The sequence below is a fragment of the Passer domesticus genome, chromosome 11, assembly GCF_036417665.1.
Source record: "Passer domesticus isolate bPasDom1 chromosome 11, bPasDom1.hap1, whole genome shotgun sequence".
NCBI classification, from domain to species: domain Eukaryota; kingdom Metazoa; phylum Chordata; class Aves; order Passeriformes; family Passeridae; genus Passer; species Passer domesticus.
Window position 1 is genome coordinate 19,643,716 of NC_087484.1, and position 17,161 is coordinate 19,660,876.

At 45.8% G+C, this 17,161-nt stretch overlaps 2 protein-coding genes across 14 annotated transcripts in view; one reads left to right on the forward strand and one right to left on the reverse strand.

Annotated features, from left to right (window-relative positions):
* CEP63 (centrosomal protein 63) overlaps nt 1-17,161 on the forward strand; it is a 39,611-nt gene that overhangs the window by 13,978 nt on the left and 8,472 nt on the right. The window contains exons 2-10 of one of the 11 annotated variants that reach the window (XM_064435596.1): nt 387-525; nt 1,676-1,742; nt 7,100-7,234; nt 8,796-8,976; nt 10,168-10,263; nt 12,409-12,531; nt 13,357-13,470; nt 15,844-16,077; nt 16,320-16,465. In XM_064435596.1, the coding sequence (XP_064291666.1) occupies nt 7,191-7,234; nt 8,796-8,976; nt 10,168-10,263; nt 12,409-12,531; nt 13,357-13,470; nt 15,844-16,077; nt 16,320-16,465 (938 nt within the window). In that variant the 5' untranslated portion in view covers nt 387-525; nt 1,676-1,742; nt 7,100-7,190. Of the gene's footprint in view, nt 1-386; nt 526-1,675; nt 1,743-4,455; nt 5,452-7,099; nt 7,235-8,795; nt 8,977-10,167; nt 10,264-12,408; nt 12,532-13,356; nt 13,471-15,843; nt 16,078-16,319; nt 16,466-17,161 lie in introns of those variants that run through there. The other 10 variants (XM_064435597.1, XM_064435595.1, XM_064435592.1 and 7 more) reach the window with 10 other exon arrangements.
* The window catches only part of ANAPC13 (anaphase promoting complex subunit 13), a 264,408-nt gene continuing 248,249 nt past the window's right edge, over nt 1,003-17,161 (reverse strand). The window contains exons 1-3 of one of the 3 annotated variants that reach the window (XM_064435623.1): nt 4,399-4,512; nt 3,516-3,641; nt 1,003-1,441 (exon numbers count right to left, since the gene is read on the reverse strand). In XM_064435623.1, coding sequence (XP_064291693.1) covers nt 1,316-1,441; nt 3,516-3,614 — 225 coding nt within the window. In that variant the 5' untranslated portion in view covers nt 3,615-3,641; nt 4,399-4,512 and the 3' untranslated portion in view covers nt 1,003-1,315. Of the gene's footprint in view, nt 1,442-3,515; nt 3,643-3,743; nt 3,806-4,398; nt 4,513-17,161 lie in introns of those variants that run through there. The other 2 variants (XM_064435626.1, XM_064435625.1) reach the window with 2 other exon arrangements.

Sequence of the window (17,161 nt, forward strand, 5' to 3'; positions counted from 1 at the left end):
TGCAGCTCCTTTTCCTTCAGACAAGTGTGTGCTGCTCCTCTGGTGCAGGCATGGATCACTTGAGGCAGAGCATGTGTCTAGCATGGTTCTTTCACAAGCACCTTGAGCTCTTCAGCCTCAAGCAGCTCAGCAATCTGAGTCTCACTGAACATGTACCATGCTGTGATCCCATTTGATAATCACCCAGGCAAAAGTTGGGGCTTGTTATTTTGGAGAAAATCAACACTGAAAAAAGACACCAAATAACATTTGTGGATCTGGAAGCTCCAGGACAGTACTTTTTCTGCTGTACTGACAAAAGATTATAATTTAAACATTGTTTTCCTTCCAGCTCCTTTCTCACCTCTACCAGTAATCCTAAACTCTGTCAAAATATTTTCCCTTAGCAAGAAGTTCTGCCAATGGTGAGACGGAATTGGTCCAATTTGAAACACGAAGAACAGAAGGCTTTTACCTGTTGCAAAAGACATTTGAGATAAAATAAGGTCCTTGAGGGCCTTGCCTTTCATCTCAATACAAAAAGAGGTAAAAATTTATTGCCTGAAGCTAAGCCCTACAAATTTCTTTTCCCCATCACTTTTTTTAAAATCTTGATTTCCCATCTGAGGTGTTTCATCTGAGTGGCTCACACGGCAGGAGGCCCTACATGGGACTGGCAAGTTCTTCCTTGGAGCTCTCAACCATCCCTTGGAACACCGTGATTTTGAGTAACCACCATTTCAGTGTAAAGTAGACTGGCTGTTCACTGTACACACTGGCAAACATTCCCAGGATGTCAGCACTGGAAATGCTGTCCACCACCACCATCAGATCCTGAGAGCAGGAGTTCAAGGTTACTCCCTGCTCCTGATTCTGCTGACCAACCTTTCACACCTGCCCCACACATCCTGCCTCAGCCACACACTTGTTAAAGAGGGCAACAACTCACAGCTATTTGAGTTTTGCACACTGAACTCTAAGACAATAATCCCACTGTGAGCTTTGAAATCAATTGCAACTTGAGACAGTAAAAACTTTTTAATCACGTGTAGAAAACATTTAAGATCAGAACTGGCACCAATTTAAGAACAATTTAACAGAAAACATGAAATAATCTTATAAGCATGAAACATTTTGCACTTGGCTCTGAGATGTCAGAGCCTCTGCTATTTCACATTCAAGAAAGAAGCATTTTAAACTCTTCATTGTGAGCAGAACAACTGTTGGAATCTGAAAGTTTCTCTAATGTTGTTTCCTCCTTAGGGCAGCAATGGTCAGCTGAAAAATATTTTTATGTTGCATTCATGCATCCACTGTATGAAATCCCACTGATTCACTAATTTCCCGTGGGTGGAACATTTTCATGGAGATACTGGAGAGCCAAATCTGTCCACTTCATTTCTTGCTCTTTCACAGACTCAGTGGTGCCACCGTTGTCTTGCTCTGGTTCAGGGAGCTCATTCTGAGAACAAAACACAGGTAGAATGCATTCCACATGTAATACACTTTCTGCAAGCAGCAGGTTGTTATATTTGTATGGATAGATACAAAACCCCACAAACGAGACCAGAGGGTGCATCTGAACAATAAATATCATACATACTGATCCACTTAAAAATATTGCTGAGCCCCATCATGAATAGTATTGTTTTCATTTGAATATGGTGCTTAATCTGAAAGGTAAATTGTTTTCCAGGACCCTGGGGCCTTGCTATACACTCAGACTGCACATGCAGTGAGGGAGAATATACAGCAAATGCAAAGTAAGTAAATAACAGTACAATGAAATTATTCCACTGTTTGTTTGCAATGTGCTGCTTCTGCTGTTGCCAAGAATACAAATACTGCAGACAACTGGTTCTGTAGAATGTTACTTTCCTATGGCAGGTGAGAAGTCCTTCCTGTCTGTGTGCTGGACTCAGGTGGAGCTGTGCTGGATCAACATTAGAAGCCAGAACCCCCTGCCAGGTGTGCCACAGAGCTGCTCATGGCACAGTAAGGGGAAGGAAAGTTTAACTGAGATTTCATTTTCCTTCCATTATTTGTTCTCTGTCCTGCTGTATTGGTGTAGTCACTCTGAGTGTGTGCTATTTTGCCACATACCATTTGGGCAGGAATTCTGAGTTCTAGACCTCTGGAGATCCCAGCAGGAGCTAAATAAAATGTTTCAGCTTTGAAAACAACAAATGATCCAAACCCATTTGAGTTCCCAGAAATGTCTCAAGTGAGCACTGGAGCAGAATCTCAGGACAGGCTCAAACACCACTTTCACAGCCATTCTGGTTGATTCTTTGCAGTGTCCCTGAGTAAGTCCCCTGTGAATTCATGCTGGTTTTTCTATGTGATCAGAGCCAATCCCATGACTGGGAATCTTGATATCTGCAGCCAGGCCTTTCTTTCTACTGGTAGTTGGTGAGGCTGTCATGTGTATGTGACTGTGAGCCATCATGAGATGGCTCTAAGGGAAGAAACAGTAATGTTTGGACTCGGGGTGAAGGCAATAGTCAGCAAGGAACCTGTTTATGGTATTCAGCTTGCCTAATAAAGGTTATCCCCAGCAAAGGAGGGTTTGGGCTCTTTTAGCTGAGACTCACGCTTCTGCAAGATGCTTCCCTCAAGCCCAACTCTTGGCAGCAAAATATGTGCTGGACATATGGATTTTGAGTTGGGCAGCTGCTCCTCGCTCTCTCTGAAAAGCCAGTGGTGGCAGGGCTAAAGCTTGAACCATGTCACAAATTTGGACTGTCTCTGCTGAAAGAAACCAGCACCACACAATCTCCATGGCTGCTTTATCTGTGCTAGCTGTACCAGACAGAAAAAAAGAAAGGAAAATCCTCAGCTACCTCCAACTTCCCTGGAAGTTTCAAAATAGCTAAGGAAAGGTGTCATTGGGGAGATCTGAAGTTTCAGCTCTGGGCTCTGTGGGATTAGCATATCTTTTCCCCTGCTGCTCCTCTCCAGCCTTGCAGCTGGATGAAAGGAGAGGTGCCATGCCCTGGACACAGCCCTGCAGGCAAGAGTCCTGCTGCACCTGCCAGTCCTCCCCTGCTGTCCTGGAACTGCCAGCAGCAACACTGTATCTGGAAAAGACTGCTTTGAAACATGTATGAAAACATCTCAGCTTCTTTCAATGGCAGGAAGTGGAAATAAGGAGTAACCAAGACTGGAACTGTCAGTGAGACTGATCCTCTGCTCTCCAAACCAACCAGGAAAGTACCTCAAACACCAGGAACAAAAAAGGATACAGAGAGAAAGGATGATTCTACTTCTCCCTGGTGCCAAACCCAGGACAGTGCAATGGGGAGGGCACTCCAGTTCTGAGAGGATTCAGCAACTGGTCAGGGGATGAGGGACAGAAGCATCCATGTCCTCATGCACTCAGGAATGACTGGCATATAGGGCAAGGAAGGAGTCAGATCCAGGAGCATCTTGTACAAATTAGCCACACCACGAGCAACACTCTGTGCCTTTTCTTGGAAGGGACTGTGATCAACACAGCAGCCTTAACTCAGATTGATAAGCAGCAATTCACCTACCAGAGGGATGGCCACGTCCTCGTAGGGCAATTTATCTTCTCTCCACGCATCGTCAATCAGGTCCAGGATCCTGCCATCCCTCTGCACCTCGCTGTCCATCCTCACAGCGGGCGAGAGCAGCTAAATCTGTGACACAAAGCAGATGCTGTTTTCATAACATCCCCAGCCAAGGAGCTGGAGTTGACTGTGCTCCAGTTTTGATGGAATCCATATGAAGTTTAAACTTACAAGGATATCTTGATTTCCCTAATCCACTCAAAAAGGGGTTATAACCACAGAGAACTTCATGTGAAAAGAACTCTATCAAAATGAATTGCAGATTACATCAGAGATGAATATATAAAGCAGCAGGTTATTATTAATGATATTTACATGTGTTTATATCTACCGACTGACTTTCAGAAGTCCAATCTGAGTGAGTTGGAGCACCTAGAGTGCCCAGAACCCTTTGTGGCTGCTGGCTTACAGCCCCTGACCGGTGCCGTGCCTCGCTGCCTCCTTCGCATGTCTGCGAGTCACAACAAAGGACTTCAAGGTAGCCAGAATTCTGCCCGGACCTGAACTCCAGGAAACCGGTGAAACAAAGCAAAACGAGACCTATCTTTCATCCCCAGTAATTACTCCGGAGCGTTTCGTTGTACTCTGCCCTCCCGGAAGGGCCCCCCAGGCCCGGTGTTCCCTGCGGCGCAGCAGCAGGAGCCTGGGGAGCGAGATAACTGCAACTCATTCAAAACCGAGCCAGGCCTGGCACTCGCGGCTGCCGGAGCCGCGATACGGGCGGCGATGGGCACGGGGCTGAGCGCATCCCAGCGCATCCCCTGCCGGTCCCGGCCACCGCGGCTCCGTGACCGCCGCGTCCCGCGCTGTCCCCGCGCTCCCCTACCCTGCCCATCTCGGCGGCCGCTGCTGCGCAGGCGCCGCCACAGCGCATGCGCAACGCTGCGCCGCGGGGCCGCGCCGTGCCCGCCGCCGGGGTGGGAAAGGCGGGACGAGGGAGGGAAGGAAGGAAGAAGGGCAGGCAGGAAGGAAGGAAGGAAGGAAACAAGCAAGGGAGGAGGGCGGCCGGCCAGCCTGTCAGAGCTGGGGTGTCGGGCAGCCCGCAGCTCGGGGCTGCTCCCCGGGGCGCGGCGCGGGAAGGGCCCGGGCAGCGGAGTCCCGCGGCGGGTGCGGGCAGGCGCTGTGAGGGCAGCGGGGCTGCGGCCCGGAGCGGGGAGCGCCTCCGGGGCAGCTCCGCCGGCTCTGGCGGGGAGCGCTGCCCGGGCACGCCGGCCCGGCCGCTTCACAGGCGTGAGCTGCACACGGCAGGTTTGGGTTGGACAGCAGGAGGAATCCCTTCACAAAAGGGCCGATTAGATATTGGAAGGGACTGCCCACGGCGGCGGTGGTGGCGTCCCCATGCCTGGAGGTGTTTAAGGAAAGACTGGACGCGGCACTCGGTGCTCTGGGCTGGGTGACAAAGTGGGGATCGGTCACAGGTTGGACTTGGTGGTCTCAGAGGCCTTTCCCAAGCTCAGGGACTCTGGGATTCTCGCCCTGGCGAGGGGTTCGCTCCGGGCTCCTGCCGCAGGTGCCATTCCTGCCGCTGGCGAGTGGAGCTCACCTGTGGTATTGCCTTTGGGAGGTTACTGCTCCTTTTGTGTTCACTGTAATGCTTCCAGCAGCGCTTGAAGGTTGCATCTTTCTGTGTTTTTAAATGCCAAGTAATCCCAGTCTTGCCTCTCGGGCAGTATTCTTAAATCCTCCAGTGTATTGTAAAGTTCTCTCCACTTGGCTCTGCTACAATTCTGCCTTGAGCTGGGATGCTAAGCCTTGTTGATTTTTAAATGTGTTTTCTTGTTTTGGGGTTTTTTGTTTTGCAAATACTTCAATTTCTTCAGAAGTGAGTAGCCAGCTCTCCTTGCTTCAGCTGTTAATGAAGGAGATTGTCTTTATTCAGGTGCCTGTAACTTGCACATTGCATCTTGCAAGCATGAGAGGCTAAAATTAATACTAAGTCAGCAAACCTTATGTAGCATAAAACTGGCTAGAGGTGTCTGATTTTAAGGCTTTTCCCCAAAATCTGGGTATGCTGGCAGACTGTGAGGGTGGTCAGGCAGAGGCACAGAGCTGTCCCTTCCATGGACGTGTCCAAGGCCACGTTGGACAGGGCTTGGAGCAACCTGGGCTAGTGGAAGGTGCCCCTGCCCATGGCATGAGATGGCTTTAAGATCCCTTCCAGCCCAAACTGTTCTGGAATTCTATGCTGTCTCCTCATCTCTCTGCCCACTGAAAATTGATTCTGTGTAGGTGTGATTAGAATGAAAGAGGAGAGCTGCTACTGTCTAATGTCTGCTGTTGCCACCTGGAGAGCTCTTGGAATGCTGTCAGCAGCTCCGGGGATCTGCTCATCTGCTCTCCTCAGCACCCTGCCCTCAGCAGAACCACAAAGTTGTTCTGCATACTGATTGAGTTTTGCTAAGCACAAACAGGACCAAAGACAGACAAAACACTGTCAGAATAGGGATAGGATTTTTTTCTTTGCATTTTTTATATGCTTGTGGTTTAAAACACAAGCTCCCAAGGACAGGTTTTAATCCCTGAATTGTGCTTTAAAGTGCTGTAGGAGCACAATAGAAGATTGTTTGGGAAAGAGAGCAAAGCTGAGCCTGCATTTGTGAAAGTCTGCCTTGCTGTGACCTGCTCCCCTTTTGCTGATTGCTTAATAATGTCATATTAATCTTTGAGGAAAGATGGTGGAAGGATCCATCTTCAGTACTTGGAAAGTGTGCAGATTTTGGAAACAGAAATTTGTGTTAATAGCTCTGAACAAGTTTAACCATTTTTGTGTTAGCTGCAGTTTCATGAAGGAGACATTGAAATAAATTCTGTCTTCCTGGCTGTGGTTTCATGGGAACTTTTTATTCCCCATTTTTGGTTTTAATGTAAACCCTTCTCACTTTCACCAAGATTTGAAATTTCTTTGGGTATGCATGTGTTTGTTACTTAAAAGGTGTAGTTTATAACTGAAGCAATGTCCTGCTACTGTAAAGCTGTTTGACTTGTTTTCATAATTTAAGAAGAAATTTTAAGGACTTTGTGTTTTCTTAAAATTCCCACAACCGTATGAACAACCAGTGTGTTCTGAGTGTGGTGGTAACCTGTGTGGTCTCTTTAACCTAGTCTGTAACAGAGGCCTGGAAAATATGCAATTTATGGATGAATTCTTACTGCTGCTGGCTGGTGTTTTCTCTCTGAAGTGACAAATTCCCTGTCAGAGGTGAATCTTGGGATGGCCCCTTTGAAGCCCAGATGTTCCTGTTTCTCCACAGGCTGGTGCTCCCAGGAGTTCTACCAGTGCCTCTGTGTTGAGTTTACACAAGTGCAGACTCTCATTGCTCCTCTCTGAATTTATTAGATCACATGGTTATATCACTGCAGTTTGGTAGTGCTGGATGATAGCATTGGGTATATTTTTCTGGTAGAAAAATCTGTTTTCCTCTATTTGGCTGTAAGTTCATGAAAGTGCCATTGTTTTCCTCAGCTGTAATTACATGCTTCTTGTCTGTTTTTTGACTTCTTTGCTTTGTGGTCTTCTTTTCCTGCAGTTGGATGGAGAAGCAGCCTGGTTTGTGCATTGCCATGAGTGACCACTGCTTTCCTGTACTTCCCTGGTACTGAAGCCACCAGGATTCAGTGATGGAGGCTTTGCTGGAAGGAATGCACAGAAATGGGCAGGGAGGGTATGTATGCAACTGTACACAGCAGTCATTCCCAATGATTTAGGTATTAGCCTTGCCTCTTACTCAGAATAAATCCTCTGGTGTCAGTGTGCAGTGGCCTTCAGCTGCTGCAGAAGTGAAATTACTGGGGGAGCTGGCTCTGCACTAATCCCTGCTTATAGTCTTAATTGTCAGAAATTTAGTTGTACATCTTCCTGAAACCTCAGCCTCTTTTTGTCTCAGTTGTTATTGTAAACTATTCTTACTGTCCAACACCAGGAGCAGTAGTAAATAGAGTTGTGAATAAATATTTATTTTGTAACAGCCTTGCAAGGTTAATGAGATGTGACTTTGTTATCTGATTTTACTGAAAACATCTGATTATTTCCTGCTTGTGTTGAAACTGCAGTCCCACTCAGCTCTGAGTGAATCCTTAATGCTCTGTCTGAGGTGAGAGTCTCTAGACTTCTCAATCCCCGAGAGAGACTGTAGTGACAATTACAGAACAAAATGCTTTATGTGTTAAACAACCGTGAAGCAAAAGTCACTGATGCCATTTTCCTAGTCATCCTTGAGAATGTGACACAAATTTATTTGCTACTGTATCTTCTTTAGAGAGCTGGTTGCAGAAATCAAGTTTAGAATTTGCTACATATTAGCAGATGCTGTGAAGGAAATGTTCCTGCTCTGCATAATAGCTGCTAATTTTTGGTTAACTCACAGGACAGGGTGAACTTCAAATGTGACTGATTTTGGCTCCTTTAAGAAGTATTTCTTTTCCTATAGAAAAAGTGCCAAGTAATGAAGTGTGTATATGCCCTGGGGGAACAGAGAAATTTCCATCCCTTAACCTATTGATTTCCATTTCTTTTCAGTTCTTCCCTTTGACAGGCAAATTAAAGGGGTAGAGATCATTATGGAGTTCACCACCCTCTAGGGCTGTGTCTGGCAAACCTTAATATTGTCCCTGTCTTGGCAGCTGGGAAGTTTTAGAGGAGTTACTTGAATTGGCTTCAATAATTACTGCACCAAATTAGAAATCTGGGCATCGCTAGGGAGCTCGTGCTCCCCGATGGATTGCGAGGGTTTGATTCTTCATTATCATGTTGTCATCCAGCCCCCTCTGCTTCAGGCTGTGTCTGCATTTGTGATCAACTTCTGTTTTTGGGAGCTCATAGCTTGGCTGTAAGATTCCTCTGGTGACTGAAACCTGCTATAAAATGCCACTGCCTGGAGAGCAGTTAAGGCAATACAAAATATGAATTAAACACGCTCTGGTTTACTTACATAATGCCTAGTACCCAAGGCAAAAGGCTGAATGCCTAAGTGTCAAGTGGTGTGGTTTGGTGGGCATGGATGGTGTTGGGTAAAAGGTTGGACTTGATGATCTTGGAGGTCTTTTCTGACCTTAATGATTCTGTGATTCTGTTCTTGTGAGCTGATGTGAAGAGAGTTTTGTGTGTGAGCACTGCATGTGCAGAGTTGGTGCCTCAGTGCCAGTCAGTTCTGCTGCCTGTGTTGGTTTGGGACACTGGACGTGTTGGGTGGGACCTGCTTTAACTCCAGGCTCTCTCCCCTCCAGTGGTGGGTTCTTGACCTCCTGTGAGGCTGAGCTGCAGGAGCTGATGAAGCAGATAGACATCATGGTGGCTCACAAGAAATCCGAGTGGGAAGAGCACACACAGGCTTTGGAAGCTTGTCTGAGTGCTCGGGAGCAGGAACTTTCCTCTGCCAAGGCAGCTCTGCAGGAAAAGCAAAAGGAGGTACCTTGGTTTCATGCTCTTTTTTGGTTGGAGTCAGCAGTGTGTTTTACCTGTTAGAATCAGGAATAGACTTTTCAAAGGACCTGTTTGAGCAAAGTGTCTGGTTCATAACTCAATCCAAGTCAAGTGATCCGCTCCCCTAGGGTTGGTGGAAGCCCACATATTGAACTGTTAGAGTTATTAGAGAGATCCCAGAGGCACTGGTGCTGGCTACAGCAGTAATGGACAGCCCAGCAACATGCAGTCATTGGCAGAAAAAACCCGTTTCCTGTTATATAGACTACACCAAGAAAACCATTTCCTACTATGAACTACACCAAGATATTGCTGGGAAACTCTCCACGGGCTTTTTTACAGAGCTCTGGTTTTGTGATCTTTAAATGAAAGCCTGAGGGAAGTGCAAAAAACAAAAAATCTGTATTGCTAGAAAATTATTAGTTAGTGAAGGATGTGGACCATAAGGTGCAGTTGAGCCACAGAATTTTCATTTGCAAGAACGATGATTTTTATCATATAGTTTATTGTTGTTATTATCAATTATGTTCTCTTAAGACACTTGAAATGTCTCTTACCATCAAAAGCCAACATGGATTTCAAACTGAATTGTAAAGTATGTTTGAAGTCACTGCTGGAGTATATTCATGCTTTTGGTTTAGTCATATGAATTTTCTGTGGGTTTTCTTTTAATTTTAATTTGTTGGCTTGTGACCACTCAGGTTGTGGCTGGGAAAAAAGATGGGAGGGAAAAAAAAAGGGAGAAAAATGAGTCAAAGGAGCAGCTGAATCAGTGTCAGGGAAGTCTCTTCTGTGAGCTTCAAAACCCCTTTTCTTACTTTTTCCTTGCTATTAAGATTCTCTCCTTTCTCTGAGCATAGTAAGATGATGACATGGCAAACTTTTCTCTTGGTAGATAGCTTGACATCGTAATGAGTGTTTGTGATGAATTTATGAAAATGCTGGCTAGAAGTAGGCTTTTGGCACAAACCAAATATGTCAACTTTGTCCCCAGGAGTGAAATCCAGAAACTGCCTCAAAACAAGAGGCCACAACAGAAACAGTTGTGGCCCCAGCCTGCCAAAGGTTTAGGCACAGCCTCCATCTATTTCATAATGAGGGGCCCCACTGAAATATCTATGTATCTGCTGGCACCTACTTCTGTTGTATTTATTTGCTTTTTATCCCTTTGTTTAGGTTGGCCTGCTGCGTCGCCGTGTTGAAGATGTGGAAAAATCCAAGCAGGACATGGTTAGAGAGTATGAACAGCAGCTGAAGAAATTACAGGAGGATGTGAGTTGCAAAAAGAGGAGTATGGTTTCTAGTTCCCCGTTGATGATGGATCAATTGTGTCATTGTTTTTGTTTCAATGCTGTGGTTTTAAAATTTCCCACTCTGTTAATGTTTGTGCTTACCAAAAAGAACATTGAGCATAGATAAAGTGACATTTGTATGGCTCAATTGGCCTGTTTTTTGTGATTTGGAGGAGCTTGGGGACAGACCGAGAATTGTTGGAGTAGAAATGTTTTCATATGTTGGACATCTGCAGAAGTTCACCACAAGAATGTCCTGTGTTTGCCCATCCCAGTCACCACAGTGCTGGTTCTGGAGCTGCCACAGATACAGGCAGCAGCAGTTTGCTCTTTCAGCATTTCTGAAATTCAAAAAGGGTGGAGATGTAACTGGCCTGGCTAGTGTGAGATCAGGAAATAACAGTGGTGTGTGGTGTTATCTTTTTGCCTTTGTTAACACTGATGACTTTAGTAGGGATTTTGTACTCTCAAGGAATATTAGTCTTAATACCCTTTATAAAAACCAAGTGTATGTATAAAATTCTGTTTGGCAGTAATATCAGAGCCTCCATCTCAAAGCCTCTTGCTCAGTGCAAGATGATACCTGTCCTGCAGGTGGTATAGCAGCATTCCAGATTTCTGCCTGAACTCCTTGCCTGTCTGCACTTGCCAGCAGCAGGGAGTGAACTGGCATGAGCAGCTCATAGAGCACTGACCTGTTTTCTCTGGAGGGCTGGGCCTAGTTCCTGCTCACTGTAAGCCATAAGTGAAATTAATTTGGTAGTCTGTGCTCTGATGACAGAAGGCATCTTTTCTCATTTAAAAACACCTCACTATTCCATATGACTAACAGTCTTCATTGGCTGGGTGTTCTCACTGGAATTGTGGATAAGCTGCAGAGCAAAGCTGAGGTACATTGGCAGATCAGCCTAAACTGCTGTGGCTGAAATACAGCCTGTGTGTTGTGGCCTAAATTGCAGTTTGTGGGTATTTTACCTACACAGTATTAATGCTGATGACATTGAGCTCCAATATTCCTCAGTCTTCTGTTCTTAGTACTGTTTGGGGAAATTATTTCTGTCTCTGTTTACCACCATTTCCAGTGCAATTACAGGTACAGTGTCTAACTTACTGAGACTGTTGAAAGAATAAACCTCTTATCTCCTGAAATGTTTGGCAAAAGAAGTTGATATTAACTCTAAGCCTGAACATCTGTCTGTTCCCACTGAACACACTGAAGTACTGAATGCATCAGGTCTTGAGTCAGATATTTTTTGCTTCTCATGGTCCTTCTGTTCATTCCTGGGCTTAGCTTTGTCCATCAGTAAAACAACAGTGATGGCTTCTCAAATTGATGTGGCTATTTGGGAGCCTTTTATTTAATAGTTAAGTAGGCAGGAGCTCATTGTATGAAAAATTCTCTGCAAGTTGCAAGTGATTATTTGCACAGAGGGTCATTTAAATGTCAAGAGTTTTTTCCTCATTCCTGCTTCTGATACAACTTCAGCATCCTAGCAGCAGGCGTAGGAGTGATATTTTCTGTTGGCATTCTCCACTCATTGTGAAATACACAGTGTATCTAAGCAGAAAATGACAGATGAAGTGGTGTTGATATTATGGGTAATGGCAATTCTCAAATCTTCCTTCTCCCACTAAGCAGGAGAGTTCCAGTTCCCACCTGAGCTGCACGAGTGTATTTTGATCACACAAGATTTACCCATGTGTGGTGTGGTGGGTGTGCTCCTGTGGGTGAGCAGATCAGCCACAGGTGCTGCTGGCTCTTCCTGGGGCTGGGAGCCACCTGTAGAGAGGGGGATGCCGTGCTCTTGCCGCATTGTCAGCTGCCTGTAAACCTCCATCTGATCAATATTTCAGTCACGCTTTAATTATGGTAAGAGAGAGCTTTAGTTAAAGCTGCTGATGTCATGACTTCAGTGGCATCTTGCTACTCTCATACAACTCCGTGTGTTTTGCAGTGCTGTTGGTATAAAAGACTCATTATCCAAATAGAAGCCTTCACTTGGGAGCTGTGTGGCCTTGATGAGGGCATTGTTTGTGTGAACCACTTTGTGTGTCTTCTTTCAAAGGGCTGTTTAATTCTTGCCTTGGGGCCTTGAGCAAAGCTCTCTTTCACTGTATTCTGCAGTTGTCCCGGCTGAGAAGGAGCTATGAGAAGCTGCAGAAGAAAAAAACAAGAAGCAGAGGAGAAGCTAACAAGGGACAAGAGGAGGACAAGTTTGAATTGAGCCGACTGACCAGGAAGCTGGAGGTGTGTGGTGAAAAAGGAAGTGCTGACCAGCTTGTATGTATTAACTGCCTTACTGGGCTTCAGTGGGGACTGAACAGTCCACTAGGAAGTGGACTGTGGGTCCTGCTTAAGGAGCACTGCCACCCACTCTCCAGGTGCAGCTCTTCTCAACAGCATGTGTGATAAAGGCATTTTCGTGTGTTGGGGCCTCTGACTGCACAGCTTAAACCTTAATGCTGTTCTTACCCTTACACTAAATAAAAGGAAGGAGGTGCTGGAAGAGTAACTAATTATGTGAATGGAATGAATTCCAGTGTGGGGAGGTTGTATTCTCACTTCTTTGAGGAGGAGGGAGCTACATGTCAAACTTATTCTCAAGCCTGTCTCATCTTCTAATCTTTCTGCTCTGCTGAGCTCAACCCCACTCAGTTTTCTCCTCCTGAGAGATGTGGTAACAACACACATCTGACTGATGTAGTGCCCAATTTCTGGAGCAGAGATTAGCAGTTAATTCTGTATTTAATTCTTGTCATCTCGATGATTTCAACAGCAACATATTTTGGAAGCTAAAGCCAGTCTGAATTGTTAAACCCCTGACAGCAAACCCATGAACCAGCCATGAATGTGTTGGCACTTAACATTTGTGAGCAGCTTTACCTCGGGTGGGGAGGAATGCAGCGAGCACGGTGTGTGAGGGCTCTGCACTGCTGAGCTGCTGCATCAGGTGACTGGCTAATGGTTTCCCTGCTGGGGGAAAGGTGTGAGGATATGGTGGGGAGAGAAGACAAACGTGGATGTGAGCTGGAGGGGGATGTACTGCTCCAAGCCACCCTGCTGTCCCTGCAGGAGTTCCGTCAGAAATCACTTGACTGGGAGAAGCAGCGCCTGCGGTTCCAGCAGCAGGTGGCATCGCTGGAGGCACAGCGCCGGGCTCTGGCAGAGCACTCCGAGCTCGTGCAGGTACAATTAACATATGCTGGAAGTTTCTGCTTTGTTTGTGGCAGGGAAGGGGAGGCTAATGAAATCTCTCAGGCTCCCATCCAGTTCAGATTGCCATTGAAGTGACTTTTAATGTTCTGGCGGAATAAGGTTTGCTTGTACGAGTGCTGTATGGAAAAAAGATCTGGAGTCTGTCATCAGAGATTAGATAAACCTTGTGCAGCTCTCCCTGCCATCAGTCTGGTTAGCAGAGAAGAGAGTAGGATGCAGATTTCCCTGGGAGGCAGAGACCAAGGCATATGACACTTGAAAATATGTTACATCATGTTGTCTAGTTGGAAGCTGTGTACCTGCCCGCAGGTAAATACGTACCTTGTGGGTCCAGCTCAGAGACTACTGTTGGAAAACAGTCTTCCCCTACAGCAGAGACTTCCATAAAATACTGAAGCAACAGCAGTTTTCAGCCCCCCACCCCTTTTTTTAGGTTTCTCAAAGGCAAGAAGTAGTGGGGCTGCTGTTCTGCAAAGCTGATGGCTCAGTGAATTAGTGGTGCTGCAGCAGAGCAAGATGAATTGACCTAGAGCACAGCTGTGAAGTCACACAGACACAATCACAGCAGACACTGATAAGGAGCTCTTGCTGGGGACTTTGCCTTAATGGGCTCCTGAGTTGCTCTTGAGTGGAAGCTCCTGCGAGGAGGGAGACTGTGATGACAGGATTGAAGCTGGCTCTGACAGGGGCTTTGTGAGAGGCTGACACCAGGAGATCTACAAATGCAGAGAGAGTCCTTGAGCAGAAGGTCTTGCTGCTCTGCTGTCTGTGTGTCGTTGATAGCTCAATTGTTTGGGAACAGATGTGTCCTTGGAGCTCAGGCTGGGACACTGGGGCACAGAGGAACTTGTCTTGCTGTGCAGCAGAAAACCAGGAGGCTGGGGAGGTTTTCCCAAAGCAACATAGGTGCCTTAGGTGCACAGGTACTGTGAGCAGACTGCCTGAATCCTCAATTGCTTTGAAAAGCACAGCATGGAAGTGCTGAATTTTTTGTCTTGGATGTTTCTGTACATTTTACATGCTTAGTTGTCTTTCTAGCACAAGGTCAAGCTGAGATCCATGACCATGGAGTACTTCCCCTCTCCTTTCATCTGGCTTCCCCTCAGCTCTTCCAGAGCAGCTTAGGGAAGCCTGGAATTTTTCTCCAGTACAGACCATCTTCTGGAACACCTGCAGCTTTAAAGTCAGCCTTTCCTAAAAACTTGGAATTCTCTGCTGGCCTGGATGTTGTATGGCTGGAAATAATAAGAGACAGCATAAATGTTTTCTTAATGCAGAAATAAATGTTCAGGCAGTCAGATACTCTGGCTTCTTGAGTGAAGAAAGGCTCTGCTTTAAACTCTCAGCCCTCTTGATTACCTTTTCTGTCATGCCTATTTAAATAATAATAAAAGGCTGTAATCAAAACTATACCATAGCCTTGCAAATGAGCAGTTCTTACAGTTTGTGTAAATCAAGGCATGTGATGATTCTGAAGCTGGCAGGCATTGCTACTCTTTGAAACTGGGAGTATAGGACTGCTCAAATATTTTGTTCCAGCCTTTAAAAATTCAAAGATTTTATACAGTAAGGGACTATATGAAGTGAATGTTCCTAGAAGTTTATGTGAGAGCTGGCTTGTTAAATTTCACCAGCTAGCTGTGTGGAAAGAAATGCTATGAAATAAAGTATTGTGCCTATAAATTATAGAGCAGGTATTGTCTGCTACTCATACATTCCTTGTAACTTTTTTGTCTGCCATTAAAACACTGAAAAATTCAAAGTGAGCATTTCCCCCAAGCTGCTGGAAACAGGTATTTACTGCAGAGAGCAAAGCAAATTGGCTGTTACTACTGGTTTGTTTTGGGGCTGTTTGGTGGTTGTGGTTTTGCAATTGTGCACCTAGAGCTGCTTTCTGTCCTGGTGTAGAATTAACGCCCTGTTTGGTTTAAGAACTTTCTTACCTGCAGCCATTAGTCCTGGTCTAGCCTTGGGCTCATGAGCAAAAAGTAGCAGGAGGCTTTGTTCTTAGACAAATCATACTCAGGCAGCTGGAGTGATTTGAGATTCTCATTTTCCAGATTCTCTTTGAACTGCTTTTGGAATCAAAGGGCCCTCTCCTTTTTCATTTTGTTTTTTTACTTATTCTGTTTGCCTTGGGAAGTTTTATCCATCATATAACCCTGGAACAATACTCTCCCTAATTCCCTGGAAGGTATTGTTGAGAATGAGAATGTGGCTCATTACACCAAGAAACCAGTAGCTGTGTTGAATTCAGCTTTGGTACCAGCAGCAAGCACCAGTTCTTGGTAGAACCTTGGTGTTTTTGCAGTTGAGCTCCAGTGCAGGGGGTTTTTGTTGCAGACCCAGCTGGCCAATCGGAAGCAGGTCCTGGACTCGGTGGAGCTGGCGAGCCGCTCGGAAATCCAGCACTTGAGCAGCAGGCTGGAGAGGGCCAAGGACACCATCTGTGCCAACGAGCTGGAGGTGGAGAGGCTCAGCATGAGGGTGGATGAGCTCAGTGAGGACAATCGCACAATTCTGGAGGATCAGCAAAGAGTTCAAGAGGAATTAAGGCAGTCCAAGAAAATGTTAGAGGTCAGTGGAGGAACTCTTAAGAAATGGGGTCTGAAGTGGTGGGAAGGCTTTTCATCCTGGAGTTTTTGTCTCTTTCTAGAACCTTTGTAAAGTTCCTGATTGGCATCAAAATTGACTTTGTAGCCATGTGCTGCTCTGCAGTATTTCCAGGGGTCCTAAAAAATCTGATCAACCTCTCATCACATTGCAGCAAACTGGTTTGGTCCATCTTGCTGCAATCCTTCCTTCTGCCCCCTGTGCAGGTGCTGCAGGATGAGAAGATGGAGCTGAGAGCCACTTTGCAGTCTCAAGAAGATTTCATTGACAGCTCGAAGCTGCACCAGGAGCAGTTACGGAAAGAGCTGGACAGGATGACTGAAACTCTTCACACAAAAGAACTCCTCATCAGGTAGCATCTGTGCCTTGCTGGTACTTTGGCTCTTCAATCCCTGTCCACGTTCCAGGTTCTCTCACTGAAGACAGCAACATTTTCATGCAGCTGGATCTGTATTGGTTGTATTTAACATGGTGCACTGCAGTTTCTCACAAGCACTGTGCTGCCTTGCAGCATTTTTCAATTTGCATTGCTTTTGGAATTAGCAGATAGTCAGTGAAGAGCATGGAAGGAATCCACTTTCCTCAGCTGGGTTTCTGGAGGCAGTGCAGGGTTTTTGAGAGTGTTTCTCCCAGGTATTTTCAGCCAAGTGCTAGAGATCTTTCAGGGTTTTATAACATGCTTATTAACCTGAAAGTTCTCATTGATTGGGGCTTGGTGAGGTAGTTGCATCTGTGTCAAAATCATCTTGGCCTTTCCCTTCTGCCCTTGCAATGTGCAGAGGCTGTTGGGTTCTGGTTGCTGTGTTGGTCACCTACCAGTCTCTGGCAGGGAGACCAACATCAAAATAAAACGTAGTCTTTTTCAGTGAGCCTTAACTCAAGCAGGGGCTGTCATCCAGCTGCTGTGTTTGCTTACTCACACTGCACATAGTGGTCACCTGCTGTGTATTTTTCAGAGAACTCCAGGAAAACAGTAGTTACGTTCCCTGTACCAGTGAACTCAGACATTTTTCTTTCTGAGCTGAGACTGAAGCTGCTGTTCCTGTGC